An 18,007-nucleotide genomic window follows, 5' to 3' on the forward strand; every position below is an offset into this window, starting at 1 on the left:
AACCAAGTTGAAACAGTTATTGGAAGTTCTGTTTTGACATATGTGTAATTATTCTACCTTGCCATCCGACACGCTTACATAGACACTCCTTCCATCAAGCTTCACCAGAAGTGAATTTCTGTGTAACAAACACAGACAGTGAGATAGATTTCGGACACAAGTTAGAACATCCTTAGACGTGAGGGTAATATCTTTATTGTCTAGATCGTCCAGGCTTATGAACGTCTGGCCAAACCCATCTGTTTTTGCGATGAAATATCGAAACAGTCCTTTAAATGGTCGAGTTTTCCGGACTGAAAAAGTCATAAATAAGTTATATGTACAAATTTCTTATAAACACTCCATTTTAATTAATAATTTTTATATAAGATTATAAAATGTATTAACATTCTAATTCATTACAAATGTCTTAGAAACGTTACAGTAGTTTGAATCAACTATTTAAATGACTGTTTCCTATAGAACTATTCCTTATTTATTCAAACTGTCTACTTTCAATTCATACTCATTTTAAACGTTATGAAACGTATGTGTATTTGAAGTAAAAAAATCATTGGCTTAAAATCAGGAAATACATAATTATATTGAAACGAGAAATAGATCAGCATTGAACAAACCCCTAACTGGCGATCTGTAGGAGGAGGTCATCATTTGTGTGTCTTGCTGTGCTTGTGCTTTCTGGTTGCGAAATATAAAATGTTACACATTTTATTAAATGTTACACATTTTATTTATACATTCTCTAAAATCAAAATGTTTTTTATATATATACAGCAACAACTATAAAGTAATTGCTTTATCAAAATGCTATTTTTATGTGTAAAATTTCTTAACTCGTATATTATAAAAAGTTGAAGCTGTCTTTGCTCTGTTGAACATACATTATTAGTTACACTGCTTGTTGGTGACAGGATACGGGATATACGCTGTCAAGGAAATCCATATCAGGCGAGAGCGAAGCTCGAGCCTGATATGGATTTTCGAGACAGCGTATATCCCGTATCATGTCACCAACAAGCAGTGTAACGATTTTATCTTGCCGACTACCCTTTACTTACATGCTATAATCAACACATTTTGTAAATTAACAAAGCTACTTACAGTGCAGACTGGAATCCTACAAATCATTTGTTGGGTCATCACTAGTTGATTTACACCAGCCATAAAATGCACAATGACCTGTGTTTTGGTTAAATCACAAAACACAAAAGCTCATTTACACAGGTTATATACTAGTTTAGATAAGAAACACTAAAAACTTCTTGTTCCATCCCTTCGAAAGTTACCGGATATCACGATGTCATAAATGTCTTGATACTTCGGCTTTCATCCCGTTTCCTGTTAAATCATTTATCTTGCACGTAGATTAAATGATCCTACAAAAACTGCTGAGTAACAAATATGTCAATTCCTTAATTTCACGATGATTTAACTATTTAACTTCCAAAACAAGATTTCAACGTCCGTTATCCCATACAGAGTTATTCCGCTTTTACATCTAATTTTGCCAAACTTCATGAGCCTCAACTTAGATATAGAAAACACTAAATTTACTCTCGGAAACGATACTCTCGTTGGAGCTAATATATAATCTGACTTGATTCAATTACGCCAGCAGTGTGGCAGCCATTTTGTTTTGATCAAAATTCATATCTGAAATATACTAGCAGGATATGGAATATATCCTGTCTCCACGTGACGTCTATTGACCAATAGAAATGCAAGAAACTTGTAGGAGGCAAGATAAATATACATACATACATTTTGAATTCTTTTGGTCCATAATATTTTGCTTTCTCGTAGCCTGACGATGCAAATTTGATTGTTTAGGTTAATGTATGGCAATTTACGTTATGGCAAAATATAAAAATATGCTTTCTAATTAGAGAAAATATAGCTTCTCTGGTCCCATTCAGTTAAAATGACTAAAATGTCACTGCTGATTTGTGAAACATGATAACAGAGATTTGACTATAATGCAAATGTTGAACCAGTATCAATATGCAGTACAATACGGGTGAGTATATAAGGCAGAATCGAAACTAATACTATGGGTTAGTGGACTTGTTGTAGAATGTGCAGGCCCGTTTGTACTACTAGGCGCTTTGCAGTAAATGGTCTGGTATAATGTGATTGTTAGTTCGTATAAATCACACGAGTTTGACGATTGATCCATTTGTATGAAACGGTCACTTAGCTGATAATGCAATATCAATAAGGCGACAATATTTCAATAAGACTAAGTCACATACTGTCGGTCTTTAAGGTAGTTCTGCACTTTTGATAAACCGGATGTGATGGCGCAAGGTCTTTTATCCGGAAAACGTATAATATAGCCTTGATTCGACGTATGTTTATGGTAATGAAAATCATTTTATGAATAAGTTGCAACAAGTGAATAAATTATTACAATGGCAACGTTACTACCTTTCTGAAGTTAAAATTTGATATTAAAACATCTGACAAAAAAAATCAGACTCAGCTTGAAATGCATAGATCTCTTTAATAATTTGTAAACAATCTTGAAAGCAAGCACATGAACCTATACATTCTATTTCACCATATCATATGCCTTATATTTATTTACGACTGTGAGAATTTTCATTAAAATCTACATTGTAGAAAATATTCTATTCGCGAAAATGTTATCAGAATTGAGATTTTCCCTTAGACTCTCATTGCGAAAACTCGTGTTAGGTCAATATATTTCAATTCAGATAAGCACATCCCTGTTTTTGTTTTATTTTCTTAGTTTTTTAAGTATATTCTGAAGTTTTGAAACGTTATGGCTTAGTCAAATTCTACATTGTAATTAAAATGATACGGACGCGCAGAACTACCTTAATATGAAGTCGCACTGACCTTACAGTTGTGATAAATCGTTAAATGCAATACTTACCCTTTTTCCAAGAAAGGCTGTTAACGTGTAAAGAACTGGATTTAGCGCGGAATTAATTGGAAGTATAAACACGGCTGTCCAGGCATACACCTCACCAGGAATCACGTAACCAGACATTGCCATCATCCCTTATGTTACAGAAAGAAATTTAGCATTTAATCTTAAATCAATTGTACTTATTAATAAACCAGCGACCTGTGCAGTTTCCACTTTTTCTATTTTATTTAAGTAAGTTGCAATCAGTGATGTAGATAATAATCCTTGTTAACGTGTTAGAATCGAAATAATATGTAACTTGATCAGAAATTAAATCACTGTTTGTCCTTCCGATGCGTATTATTACATCACTAGCTACTTAGCATCTGAACTCCTGTCAATGATTTTATTCAACGCTAAATCACTGTTTGTGATATATTATTTCTTAAGTATTTTTCTGTTTGCAGAAACAGCAAGCGGCAATACGTAATTATACAGAAAATGTCGATTGTCATTATGGGACCAGTGCCTTAAATGTAAGTAAAATGAGTAAGATAAACCACAATACTAATAACAAATTGTAGCTATGACTAATTGAATCACATAGTATTCTTACCCATTAAACCAATGGGGAACCAGCACAGAAAGTCAGTGGTCACAACAAGGAAAAGGTTTCTTGCAACTGTAAGTTCTCTTCGTCGTCCAGATCCGCCCTTGCCCTTTCTTGTAGATGATCGTCTTATGCCTGCTGTTGCTTTTTTAATTTCCCGATAAATAATGACCTGTCCAATAGCTATTAAACAAAATGTTACGAAATTCAGTCCGATAAAAATCATTATAGAGTACAGCCATCCTGGCGGCCGGTCTCTGGTCAGCGGTAGCGCAATGCAAACGCCTGATTTTGAATAAAACTTATCCTGAAAGTAGTCTTTGTACAAAATTGGTATCAGGCTAACGGACACTGAAATCACCCAGACAATGCCCGAAGAAATCCCAGCATTTTTCGGGTTAAAACGTATCTGACCAAAAGGGTATTTAATTACCAAAAGCCTGTCAATTGTAATAAGACAAAGAAAGAACACACTGGCCTCTGATGATGCGGTGGATAGAAATCCTGCTAGAGTACACCAACCACTGTTCCTCCAGTAGTCGTCCATGAAGGTGTATCTTAAATGGAATATATATATTATTAATTTCTTAATTATAAATGTCAAAAATCACTAAATGCGTTTAATTTAACGAACTTATATGCAATTTTGTTCTGACGTGTAGTGGTGAAATCAAACGCTGCCACAGAGCATGTATGGCCGTATTTAATTTAAAATACGTCACACGTGCTTTTTGTTGGGAAATGCGTCATGAATCTACGCCTGTGTAATTTTGAATTCAAATCAAAAGCGGTTTTCGTGAGCGTATTTTCTTGGCCCATTTGACACCCAAAAATCTGAAATTCAGATTTACTACGACCTGAAATAGTACACACATTTCAAACGACAAGGGACCGTACAGTATTTGTATAAAGAATGATTCTCGTATCTAATACTGTACTTTTAATACAAATGTGAAGGAGGTAGTGATTGTAGCAGATATCAGAATAGAAAAACAAACAGCAGTTACAAATGACATGTAGCAATCGATATAGAAACACATAAAATTTCATACATGTCATCAATAACATGTCATTTCTAGAAACAGCGTTAAGAGAAAATTTTGATATCCAATATTTGGAATACCTTTTTCGGTATGCGGCGTCTGCTACAGCGATGATTATTAGATAAATTCCCATAAGGAAATCTGCCACAGCAAGATTTGTTACAAATATTCCAAAACCCAGTTTCAGCCTTTCCCTGTCGTAGACTAAACGGTAAATAACAGACAAAATATTTCCAACAAGTGCGAGAATTCCAATAAGCCATAGCATTGTCTGGAGTGCAGAAACCCGCAATAGATCTGCACACGATGAAAATTCGTCTTTTTCAGGGAAACAGTCTGTATCTGCTAAATAGTTAGGACGAACACAGCAGTACTTAAATGCAGGTGTATGTAAAGAAGTTATTCCTGATGCTCCTCGAAAAAAACCTTTATTGAAGATTGTTATTTTATTATTTTCCATATCAATGATTTTCACATTCATACCTGAAAATACGTTGTCTTCCAGTTCATGTATATTGTTATCAGATAATTTTAGTTCATCAAGATTTAAACCAGAGAAAGTGTGAGAGGAAATTTTATGAATATTTGCACTTGTTATTTCAATCTTTCTTATACTGGATAGTCCGTTAAATGAATATGGCTGAAACATGTATATGTCCTTATTTCCAAGTAAGTTCAGCACTTTCAGCTTTCGAAGTCCAATGAATGCAGAACTTGGAATTATTGTTAATTTGTTATAGCTGAGGTCAAGTATCCTCAAGTTACCCATTGACTGAAAAATATCTTTTGCCATCTCCTTTAACTCACACATTGAAAGATTTAAAGATATAAGGTATGGAAAATTTGACATTGGGCTAAGTAGTATTTCTCGCAGTCCAGTGTTTCCGCTCAATTCAAGCAAGCGGGAATTATTGTGCAGATAAGGTAAAGTTTTATTGTCCACGTCAGTAGAACCACAGTCGGTTGTATACTCTACGCATGTGCAATTTTCCGGACAAGAATAGTGGCAAAATCGCTCATCATCACCGTTCAAACACTGTGTTTGTCCATCGCATATTTGCTCCAATGGAATACACGTCTTACTTGCTGAACATTTATACTCATTTGGACAAATCACCGTTCTTGCTTCTGAAAACGACAAAAATCAAATCCACTCGCTGCAATATTTTATTACTCTCTGCTTATTACATGTCTCTAAGACGCATTTACTTCAAGTGTAATCAACAATTATAGAATAGTAAGTAATAGGTAATGCCATCAATATGACCTGTTTATTTGAGATATTTCCAAGACACACACATATATTGGTCTCTCTTCCGTAATCTGTTACATTATTTGTTGTTTTTTTTACACAAAATATTGTGATTTCTTGTAAATGCAGTGAAGTGAAGTCCTCAACCTGCGTTTAAGCTTCGGTGATTGCATAAGAGAAAATTGAAATAACGATAAGCACTTTTTGATAAAATTCAAGTTACTACCTAATGAAAAAGCTTAGTTGTTGAACAAGATTTTATATACACAAAAATAACATCAATAATAATTATTAATAATAATAGTTACAATGATGATGATGATGATGATGATGACCTATCATACCTTTGCATAGTTCTGGAAAGTATTTTGCTCCAATTGCAGCCAGCTTCTCCCATGATTTTACAACTATATCTGTAACGACTTGGAATGATTTTAAATTAGAATTTTCATAAAATGGATCCTGTATAATTCTGTATATCAGAAACTCTGGCCTTGACTTTATTTTTGCGAACATCATCTCTGTGAGAACGTCTGACTCATTTCTCTCTTGGAAAAATAAAATTCCTCTTGAGTCTTTCTTTGAAAACTCAATTCTGTTAACAAATTGTGATGCCAGTATTGAGTAGTTGCAAGTAAACTCTCTATTTGTGGAGCTGTATGGATTAATCACTGTATCCGACATATCCAGGAAACGATGGTCAAAGTGTAGCTTTTCTGGACGAATTGTTTCTCTATAACGAAGCTCTCTAACGATGCTGTTAGGTGTATAAAACTGTGTCGCCATTTTCTTTATTTTCTGAGTTTCCTCTTTACTTTTTAAATCCTCGTAGAGAAAGACAACTTCACGATCTGCATCTTGGCAGCCTTAAGAAATATGATAAAATAATCCAAAAGAGATTTGTTTCGCCGACCTTTATATTCACAGAAATAATCTAATGTAAAAAATATCACATGCGTTTACAGGTATACTAAGACATGTTACTTAGAGAAGTTTGGTCTTACTCTAAACACATGAAAAAATATTGCTTTTGATAAAACCATTAGATATCTTCATTCATGTCTATATTCCATGAAGTCATGCTTATTTACCAAGGAAACTTTAAATACTTGCTTGTTGAACTTAGCATAATTTATGTTTTGTGCTAGACACTGTAGTGTTTAATAGCATTATTTTTACCTGAAGTCAATAATTGAGCCGTGCCATGGGAAAACCAACATAGTGGATTTGCGACCAGCATGGATCCAGACCAGCCTGCGCATCTGCGCAGTTTGGTCAGGATCCATACTGTTCGCTAACGGTTTCTCTAAATGCAGTAGGCTGTAAAAGCGAACAGCATGGATCCTGACCAGACTGCGCGGATGCGCAGGCTGGTCTGGATCCATGCTGGTCGCAAACCCACTATGTTGGTTTTCCCATGGCACGGCTCAATAATATTCATCTGGTATTTTGAACTGCATTTTCTTTGTGTTTATAAACGTACCACATTCTTCCTCATCCTGTCCACCAGGGCATTGTATCTTTCCGTCACATATAAACTTCACTGGCAAGCAAAAGCTGCCTGGACATTTAACAGTGTTAGTCGGACAGCTGAAATGTTCTGAAAACAATAAAGAATTCATAGATAGATAACTTTATTACTTTCATATAGGCTACAAAACCCATGATGACATATAATTTACATAATACATAAGATATAGGAAAACAGTGGTGAACATCACACTATGCGAAATTTTTTAATTGGAATTTCAAATTCTGTTCCGGAGGTCAGAAAAAGCTATGGGAATTTAAAGGCTTGTTTGATAGGTTTGCTTTTAGATCAATGGACGTTGTCAGTACAGTAAGATTACATGTATATTTACGAGTAATAAACTCACATAACGAAGCAAACTTAAACATTCATTAAACAATCATTTAAACAAATGCGCTTAACACATTTTAACTATATAGTGTGGATTTCTATCTAACTTATGTATTTTGTTTGATTTATTGCTGAACCGACATTGTATTTGTCATACGGCGATTGCCAACTTTCAAAAGTCGAAAAATTTCCTGCTGTGCCACTCTTAACATTCTTTAAGGTGGATAGAAACACGGGCTTTCTGCATAACGGCTTGAAAACGTCTTCAAGTAAGAAATATAACATTTTAAATGGAGTTTTGATACAACCGCGGCTAAAAACAAATCATATGAGGTCAGATAATTTAACCACCGAAGCTCAGTCTCAAAGAAAAAAAGAACAACAAAACAATTACTGTAGTAGCAAATAAATTACTTAAAGCTATCATAGACGATAGTCCTTCTTTATAGAGATAGGGACAATCATTTAGGTACTGCAAAGATTTTCCTGATAAAAATCTTTGGAGCCCGCTTAGCACTGCTGCTATTTTAACGAAGTCTGAAAGTTACCCAAGCAAAGCATAATGTATTACCACATTCTTGCAGATGTTGTCCAGACCTACTACCTATCACGAAACCCGCAGAATCAATGTCAAACACACATCGCACTTGTCCGTTGAGTGCATTGTTTTTCTTTCCAAACGGTTTCCCTGTTATTACCGCTCTGTCTACTAAAGATTAGTAAGAGGTATAATTAAAATCTAATTTTACTTGTAGTCTAAAACAGCTGTATATAATTTTTATACCAGAAGAAGCAGTAAGTTTTTGCTGCATTTTTTTGCAATAAATTACTTAATATATACGCCAGACGCTACTAGAATTGCAGTAGATTCGGTATTGAGTATTTTAATACAAAACAGTAGGGCATATATGTAAATGACTCTACACGTCGTTATAGTAAAGAATGCATTTTGATGCTGGCCACGATTGCTTCTGCCTTTGCGACCAGTGAAGATCATGGTCAGCCTGTACAACAATGCAGTCTGATCATGATCTGCACTGTTCGCCATTCAGTCAGTATCATTTTGGTAAATACCCCTTTTAACCAGTTAATGGTACTGTCCAAATTGAGAAATGAACAAGTTCATTATAGAAATTTAGCATGGTAAGGGTTTATACTTTTTGAATAGAATTTGTTTTACAGATGCGTTTTAACAGTAATCAACATACCATTAGAACAAACGATTGGTCCAACTGTTATCTCCATACCGCGTTCACCCTCATAATCTAGAAATTGTGTCTGTTCCTCAAAGTATTGGAATAACATATAATTGTGATCATTGTCCGTCATCGGTCTTTCATTCCCACAGAAATGAAGTGAACTGAAATAACGTTCCTTAAAGATACACTTTTAACTCGTTTCTTATATAGACTGCATATTTTTTGAATGAGAAACACATTTATATCACGAATAATTCCGAAAAAAGTCACATTTTGATCTGTTTAAAGTTTTGAAATTGTCATTCGTCACAACGGATTTTCTGCGAAATATTTCAAATCTTGTTAGTTCCACGATATATTTAGTGTCAGATTGATTTACATTTATATTTATGATTCCAATACAATCATCAACACTGTATGCATGTGTGCACGGGCGTAGATTAGCCAAAACGCGGTTATAGATTTTGTTTGACAGACACGTGACTTACAATACACCTGATGCATATTTCAACATTGAAAAGAAAGAGGTACGTAAAAATACCTAGAATGCATGTTGCTTCGATTATCGAAGACTAAAGTACGAGACGATTTGCAAACTGCTTCTCAATTGGAAAATATACAATTTGATTGGTCGAACAAGAAAATGACTTTTTAATGAAGTAGTATTCGTCATGTTTGAAATTCGGCATTTAACCACTCAAATCTTACACAATTGATGCATACCTATTATCAGTATCATAGCGATAAGGAGCAACTGTTATAGTTACACAGACACAGGTGTCGGAAGCATTTCCAAGTGTATGGTTTCTATAATCAGAGAATGCTTCATAGGCAGGAATACACGATTGTGTAATCTGAAAGAGAAAGTTTACATGTTTTGAATTAAAACAGCTACATACACATGTAATTACTCACTGGTATTTCCTTCTAGACATTCAGTTAAAATTTGGCATGTGCAAGGTAACATTTATGTGGAAAGCTACGTAACATTTCGCGTCATTATAGTAAGAGAAATTTAAACGATGGTATCTCTGTATTGCAGCTATTATCGTGACTGGAGTAACTCTTTCTACGTAATTTTCATATAAAAGCAATCGGCAATTTACATATTCCTAATTTACAATTTCGGAATTTTACGTGTAAATGTCGAATAACCTAATTAATAAGGATTCGGATGGAAATTTTCGCCCTGTTCGTATTACAAAAAAATCAGTTTCTGGTGGATGAAATCGTAAAAGCATTAATAATTAAAATCACTAAAGCACTATCAGCACTTGGAATAGATGTGTTAATGATTTTTTTACAGAGACCAATAAGCTATAATATACAAAACAGTAAACCCATCATTTGTTATTTTGCACATCATTTAACAGTTAATGAAATACCTTTCTGAAATTTAGCGTACGCCTAGAACAATACGCTGTTGCCATCTTTCAAAATTTGAATAAAATGATATTATGCCGTATAGACATCCATTTTTCGTCCTCAACCTCCCCCCTTTTTAAATCACAAACATTAGAATTTACCAACTAGCGTGACGAGACAAGCATTGTCGAGAACTATCGAAACGGGATATATACACAGTACGTAAAAACCTGAATCCCATTATGGCATTCATTTCCCACAATGTAGGTTTCAAAATACAATGTCACAATCATGCAAACACCTGATATAAGTAAAGGATTCAAACAGTAAATACAAATGTATGTGTTTACAGTTTTTAGTTATGGATAGTGTCGATTCATACAACATACAATCATTTGTAAGTAACAAATTAAAGTGTCTATGATTAAACATGAACTCTTTGTGAAAATACTTACATTTTGGATACAATTGTAGCTATTGTTTTGAAAATGTGAAGAAATTATGGCCGAGTTCAAAGAGTCTTTATCGCCGAAATGAATTTGTTCCAGACCATACCTAAAGTTTAAATTCCAACAAAGTTAGCAAAGGAAAATTGTTGTTTAATCATCATAATTTACACAAACAGAAATGTCATAGTTAAACACAGCAAAATAGATTTTTAAAAGCTATAGTAATACAATTTTAACCTAAAACTTAAAACAATTCGGTATGGGAAAGTTCAAAATCAGATAAATTTAAATATTTTCAGAATTTTCGAAATCACATTTAATTAACACAGGCAAAATGTTTCAGATAAAAGACCAGGAATACATCTTTTACTCTCGTTTGCACGTTTGTTTGTTTTATCTAACATCTTCAGTCTTTATTCTCTACCGCGAGATTCAAGCTTCATGTGGAAATCATTATGTGCCCTTTATGTATTGTTCCCGACAACGGCTGGCACATCCTTAAGGACCAGCAACTTTACGCAGACCAGTTAGTAGTTTCTTCACATGAAGGAATTTTTAATTACCAGCACGGTTTTGAACCGAGCGATATGAAAGATAATAGGTAAGGGTAGATTTCTCGGAAGCACAGAGCACCAAAACACAGCCAAAGAGCCACGCATTTACACAGCAGGTCCGCAACAAAAAGAAGCTGTAATGGAAACATATTTCAGACGGGTGGCTTCAAACACCCAACAAGTACATATTTAATCATGCTAAAAATTTATGGAGGGGAAGGAAACGGCAAGGGGCAAAATAGGGTCGGGTGGGGGAAGAATCCGAAGAGGAAAAGTTAAACAAGGACGAACATACAAGGAAATGCCATGTTCTTTATAAACAGTCGCACTACAACGTAAACAACAATAGCACAGACACTTATGTACCAAGATAAACACACAACTACGAACAACTAAATAATATAGAAAAACAAACAAGCAACACATAAGAAAACAGTAGGGCAGTAGGGCACCGTTATAGACTCACAAGCATACAAACGCACCCACACACGTAGGAAAAACAATCAAGTGCCGTCTTGGGATTTAGTTGCAAGAACAAAGGGGAGCCATGAAAGTAGCGTAAACGCAAGGGAAAAGAGAGGGCAATAAGGGGAGTGGTGCGGAGGAAAAACGCTTACAACAAAAAAGAAAACATACGCAATATAAGACAGACAAAACAACCAGTTGAAAATAGGGGCAACAGTGAAGTTCGGGAGAAATCCGGCACTTTCAGCATCCATCTACAAATGATCTCTGATAAAGTAAGATCAGCTACTTACAAGTTGATATTCTTTGTCGATGTTACTTCGAAATTATGAAATATTGTATAAACTGTTCCTTCTTTATTCACTGCATCAAAATTGCATTCCACCACGGTTTCATCTGCAATATTCATTCCATATATAGTAAATTTTATATAAATATATTGCCCCTGAGTATATTAAGCGAAACGTATTTCAAGCTAGTGACTTACTTTTTGCCTCTCACGAACTTCATAAAAACCGTTTTGACAAAACTGGTGTACTATTGCTATACTGCAAACTGAAAGATGTGCAACTGAATGCTCTAACTGAATTATTGTAATTCCACAACTTCATTTCACATTCAGTCAGTCTTTTATTCAGTATTTTAGTTCATCTTAAAGTTTTAAAAATGCATCTAAATAATATTCAAATAGTGGTAGCCTAAACTTTACAAAATAAGTACTTGTGTACTGCTGCATTAATTCAGTAAAACGTTTGGCTAGCAAACATCAAGCCTGGGGCTCATAAATAATACTGTTAACTTGTATATACAAACAATGTAGATACTGAATTTCTCATTTTATATTACCAGTTGCCATTGTTTTGTATTATTGATAGTTTTGTTTTGAATGTTCTAAAAATCATATAATTTAGGGGCAAAAAATGCTTCTTCACTTATAGTATGACATGTAAGTGTTTTTAAAGTAAATACCAGTGTATATACCATTAAACCATTCATCATTTGGCACTTCAAGCATTCTGAGAACTGCATCTGTGCAGTCTGGTTAGGATCCATGCTGTTCGCTAACGGTTTCTCTAATTGCAATAGGCTTTGAAAGTGAACAGCGTGGATCCTGACCAGACTGCGCGGAGGAGAGGCTGATCGCAAATGCACTATTTAAATTTTTCTCATGGTGCGGATTAATATAATCATACTTAATTTGTAAACTCCATTTTTCCGGTAACCTGCATTCCACCATTCTTCACAGGAATAATGAAGCGGTTGACCACATGCTGTTTCGTCAGTTTCATCTTTACAGTCGACATATTTGTCACAAACCAGTCGCTTTGGAATACATCTTGTAAGATCGCAATGAAAAGAGTTGTCCTTACACACATCTGAAGTGTGCAAGCAGTTCTACAATCTTAATCAACATATCAAATAATTAGACTTTGTATTGTTTATCTAAAATTTATAAAATGGCCCACTACAATGAGCTTACTAGTATCAAAAGTTTTAAGCGTGAATAATAAAATGTATAAAAGTTGTATGTACGTTTGACCTGTTGAATTTCTTAACTTAATATCATTTAAACCGATAATTCGGAGTAAAACCTGCACCTGGTATCTTGTATAGGGAAAAGCGACATTCAAACCTGTATTTGATATACTGAAACATAACAATAAGTTAAAACTGTATCTGGTATACAGAAATGTAACAATAAAGTAATAAAAATTGTATTTGGTATACAGAAACGTAAAACAATATCATTAGCAAAGAGCAACTATGCGTGGAAACTTTTCAATCAACAGGGTAATTAAACTAACAAATCAAATTAAGTTTTAAAAAATGACAACAAAAGCACAGTTATTTGCACACTAAAACTAACAGAAACCTGGTCATCAGAATAATAAAAGCGGTTACAATTTTCAAAAGATTCTTAGTTGTTAGATATTTTCTATACGCAAACTGCGAATTTTACCACGGATATTAGCTACATTTTATGCTTATGTTTTTCAAAACCATATTCAATCAAAATTTAGCGTAACAACAAGCTGATAACCTATGCAACAGAACATTAAAATATGACCGCAAGGCACTTCATAAAAATATCGTGCCTTGGAATGAATGCGTTTTAATACCATCGCGCATACTATAATAAATGTATAGTAAAACTAAACATAGAATTGTTGGTAAAAAGACGAACACATACAGACACATTCAAGTTCTTCTTTCAAGTCGTTAGCAGCAAAGTGTTCCATATTAATACACAAATTAGTATGAGAAAACAAAATATGTAAACATTTAAAAATAGAGGATATGGGGCTCGTACCAATATGTATAAAATTAATGTTTGACTTTCTGCAACAACAAATCAAACCAAATATATACTTGTACTATCTTACCGCAGTTTTCTTCATCTGAACCGTCTAAGCAGTCTTCATAGGCATTGCATCTGTCTTCGCCCGGAATGCATTGTTGATTTCGACAGCGGTATTCCTTTTGCCAGCACAGTGGGAAATCTAATGAATAATTTAATTTTAGAAGACAATTAGAACGAGTAACAGAGTAACATCGTTTTATATGACTGATCCATGCTGTTCACTAACGGTTTCTCTAATTGCAACAGGCTTTGACAGAAAATAGCATGGATCCTGATGCACAAGCTGGTCTGGATCCATGCTGATCGCAAAGTCACTATATTGGTTTTCTCATGTCGTGGCTCATATCATTTTAAGTGGATTTTGGTATCTCCAAGCTCGAAGTAAACCACTCGATCCCTTTGAATTCGATATTCAACAGTATTTTCAATGATTGGTTCTATGGCTTCAAACCGAGTCTGCAATTTTCACTGTTCGCCTTGTTCTCGATGCTTCCGAGGGATCTACATTTCAGATTTTATTTAGACTATTTTCTTAATAATATTGCTTAACAAATTATACATTCGCATTGTTGAATAACAATGAACCATCATGACATATTGCAATCAAAATGAATTTAGAGCTTTTACAAATAATCAATTTTCGTCGAAACTCCTGGGTCCAAGATGATAAACTTAGTAAATTATTAGATGTTTGGAATTTCAAGCGTGTGCAGCCTGGCGACAAAGAATTTGACTGGGTGTCGATATGTTTTGTTTGCGGAAACGCACATCATACAGCTTTCTATATTAAATATTCCGTTACGACGACTGACGCACTTGTATATCATATTAAACTAATCAAGTTATGTCTTAAGAAAGTGACTCAAAACGGACTTATTACGTTATGATGGACTGAGTCTGAGCAAACATTAAAAATATCCTCACCGCAGTTTTCATCTGAGCCATCCATACAGTCTACTATAAAGTCACACATTTGACTTACATGTATGCAGCCGCTATCGTCACATGCATATTCATTTTTGGAACATATGGATTTCTCTGTATTTTCAACGGAACATCATAGATAAGATAAAACTTTCAACCTATGATTTGAATACAACGTAATACTCAAATGTCAACAAAATATTCAAGTTAATATTTAATATAGCATATAGTCATCGCAACAAAAACGAAAATATATCTACTCAAAAGGAAACCTGATAACTTTGGATGCATAAACGATTGACATTTGCACTAAATATATATTATACAAAAACAATAAGAGGGTCATGATGACCCTAGATCGCTCACCTGAGTAATATGAGCTACATATTTCAAATGCCAAAATGATGATTTTTAGAAATTTTTTGGAAGATTTTCCGATGTACAATCAAGTAACCCCTGGGGCAGAGCCAATTTTAACCCGAGGGTCATGATTTGAACAAAGTTTGTAGAAGTCTACTAGGCAATGTTACATATCAAATATCTAAGATCTAGGCCTTCTGGTTGATTTTTGGCAAATTTATGAAGATTTCCCTAAGTACAATCAAGTAACCCCTGGGGCTGTGTCAATCTGACACTGGGGGGTCAAGATTTGAACAACATTTGTAGAGGTCCACTAGGCAATGCTACAGGTCAAATATCTAAGCTCTAGGCCTTCTGTTTTTTTTTAGAAAATTTTGAAGATATTTCTATGTACAGTAAAGTAACCCCATGAGGCGGGATCAATTTGACCCTGGGGATCATGATTTGAATACATTTTGTAGAAGTCTACTAGGCAATGCCACATGACAAATATCTAAGATCTAGGCCTTCTGGTTTATTTTCAGAAATTTTTTGAAGATTTTCCTATTTAAAATGAAGTGACCCCTGGGGCGGGGTCAATTTTGACCCCGGGGGTTATGATTTGAAATTTTTTTGTAGAGGTCTACTAGGCAATGCTACACGTCAAATAAATAAGCTCTAGGCCATCTGTTTTTTTTTAAAGAAAATTTTGAAGATTTTTCTTTGTACAATCAAGAAACCCCATGGGGCGGGATCAATTTGACCCCGGGGGTCAAGATTTGAACAAATTTTGTAGAAGTCTACTAGACAATGCCACAGGTCGAATATCTAAGATCTAGACCTTCTGTTTTATTTTTAGAAATTTTTTGAAGATTTTCCTATTTAAAATCAAGTGACCCCTGGGTAGGGGTCAATTTTGACCCCGGGGTCATGATTTGAACAAATTCCGTAGAGGTCCACTAGGCAATGCTACAGGTAAAATATCTAAGCTCTAGGCCTTCTGGTTTATTTTTAGAAAGTTTTTGAAGATTTTCCGATGTACAATCAAGTAACCTCTGGGGCAGGGCCAATTTTATCCCGAGGGTCATGATTTGAATAAAGGTTGTAGAAGTCTACTAGGCAATCTTACATGTCAAATATCTAAAATCTGAGCCTTCTGGTTTATTTTAAGCAAATTTATGAATATTTCCCTATGTACATACAAGTAATCCCTGGGGCTGTGTCAATTTGACCCTGGGGGTCAAGATTTGAACAACATTTTTAGAGGTCCACTAGACAATGCCACAGGTCGAATATCTAAGATCTAGGCCTTCTGGTTTATTTTTAAAAAAAATTTGAAAATTTTCCCATGTAAAATCAAGTGACCCCTGGGTAGGGGTCAATTTTGACCCCGGGGTCATGATTTGAACAAATTTCGTAGAGGTCTAATAGGCAATGCTACAGGTCAAATATATAAGCTCTAGGCCTTCTGGTTTATTTTTAGAAAGTTTTTGAAGATTTTCCGATGTACAATCAAGTAACCCTGGGGCAGGGCCAATTTTATCCCGAGGGTCATGATTTGAATAAGGTTTGTAGAAGTCTACTAGGCAATGTTACATGTCAAATATCTAAGATCTAGGCCTTCTGGTTCATTTTTAGCAAATTTATGAAGATTTCCCTATGTACAATGAAGTAACCCCTGGGGCTGTGTCAATTTGACCCTGGGGGTCAAGATTTGAACAACATTTTTAGAGGTCCATTAGGCAATGCTACAGGTTAAATATCTAAGCTCTAGATCTTCTTGTTTTTTGTTTAGAAAATTCTGAAGATATTTCTATGTACAATCAAGTAACCCCATGAGGCGGGGTCAATTTGTCCCTGGGGGGTCATGATTTGAATAAATTTTGTAGAAGTCTACTAGGCAATGCCACATGTCAAATATCTAAGATCTAGGCCTTCTGGTTTATTTCTAGAAAATATTTGAAGATTTTCCTATTTAAAATGAAGTGACCTCTGGGGCGGGGTCAATTTTGACCCCGGGGGTCATAATTTGAACAAATTTTGTAGAGGTCCACTAGGCAATGCTACACGTAAAATATCTAAGCTCTAGGCCTTCTGGTTTATTTTTGGAAAATTTTGAAGATTTTTCTATGTACAATCAAGAAACCCGACGGGGCGGGATCAATTTGACCCCGGGGGTTATGATTTGAACAAATTTCGTAGAAGTCTTCTAAGCAATGCAACATGTCAAATATCTAAGATCTAGGCCTTCTGGTTTATTTTTAGAAACGTTTTGAAGATTTTCCTATTTAAAATCAAGTGACCCCTGGGGTGGGGTAAATTTTGACCCCGAGGGTCATGATTTGAACAAATTTCTTAGAGGCCCACTAGGCAATGCCACATGTCAAATATCTAAGCTCTATGCCTTCTGGTTTATTTTTAGCAAATTTATGAAGATTTCCCTATGTACAATCAAGTAACCCCTGGGACTGTGTCAATTTGACCCTGGGGGGTCAAAATTTGAACAACATTTGTAGAGGTCCACTAGGCAATGCTACAGGTCAAATATCTAAGCTCTATGCCTTTTGGTTTTTTTTTTTAGAAAATTCTGAAGATATTTCTATGTACATACAAGTAACCCCATGAGGCTGGGTCAATTTGATACTGGAGGTCAATTTGAACAAATTTGTAGAAGTCTACTAGGCAATGCCACATGTCAAATATCTAAGT

General features: G+C 34.8%; 1 protein-coding gene across 5 annotated transcripts in view; it reads right to left on the reverse strand.

The window, feature by feature from the left end:
- LOC123526988 (uncharacterized) overlaps positions 1–18,007 on the reverse strand; it is a 54,871-nt gene that overhangs the window by 1,955 nt on the left and 34,909 nt on the right. For 2 of the 5 annotated variants that reach the window (XM_053523746.1, XM_053523744.1), the window contains exons 30-45: positions 14,960–15,073; positions 14,058–14,174; positions 12,867–13,049; positions 11,967–12,069; positions 10,661–10,760; positions 9,564–9,694; positions 8,850–9,001; positions 8,213–8,350; positions 7,264–7,380; positions 6,125–6,646; positions 4,609–5,656; positions 3,492–4,042; positions 2,900–3,027; positions 1,102–1,179; positions 618–678; positions 58–293 (exon numbers count right to left, since the gene is read on the reverse strand). In XM_053523746.1, coding sequence (XP_053379721.1) covers positions 58–293; positions 618–678; positions 1,102–1,179; positions 2,900–3,027; positions 3,492–4,042; positions 4,609–5,656; positions 6,125–6,646; positions 7,264–7,380; positions 8,213–8,350; positions 8,850–9,001; positions 9,564–9,694; positions 10,661–10,760; positions 11,967–12,069; positions 12,867–13,049; positions 14,058–14,174; positions 14,960–15,073 — 3,779 coding nt within the window. The remainder of the gene's footprint in view (positions 1–57; positions 294–617; positions 679–1,101; positions 1,180–2,899; positions 3,028–3,491; positions 4,043–4,608; positions 5,657–6,124; positions 6,647–7,263; positions 7,381–8,212; positions 8,351–8,849; positions 9,002–9,563; positions 9,695–10,660; positions 10,761–11,966; positions 12,070–12,866; positions 13,050–14,057; positions 14,175–14,959; positions 15,074–18,007) is intronic. The other 3 variants (XM_053523745.1, XM_053523747.1, XM_053523748.1) reach the window with 3 other exon arrangements.

This window comes from Mercenaria mercenaria, chromosome 14 (genome assembly GCF_021730395.1).
Source record: "Mercenaria mercenaria strain notata chromosome 14, MADL_Memer_1, whole genome shotgun sequence".
NCBI lineage: Eukaryota > Metazoa > Mollusca > Bivalvia > Venerida > Veneridae > Mercenaria > Mercenaria mercenaria.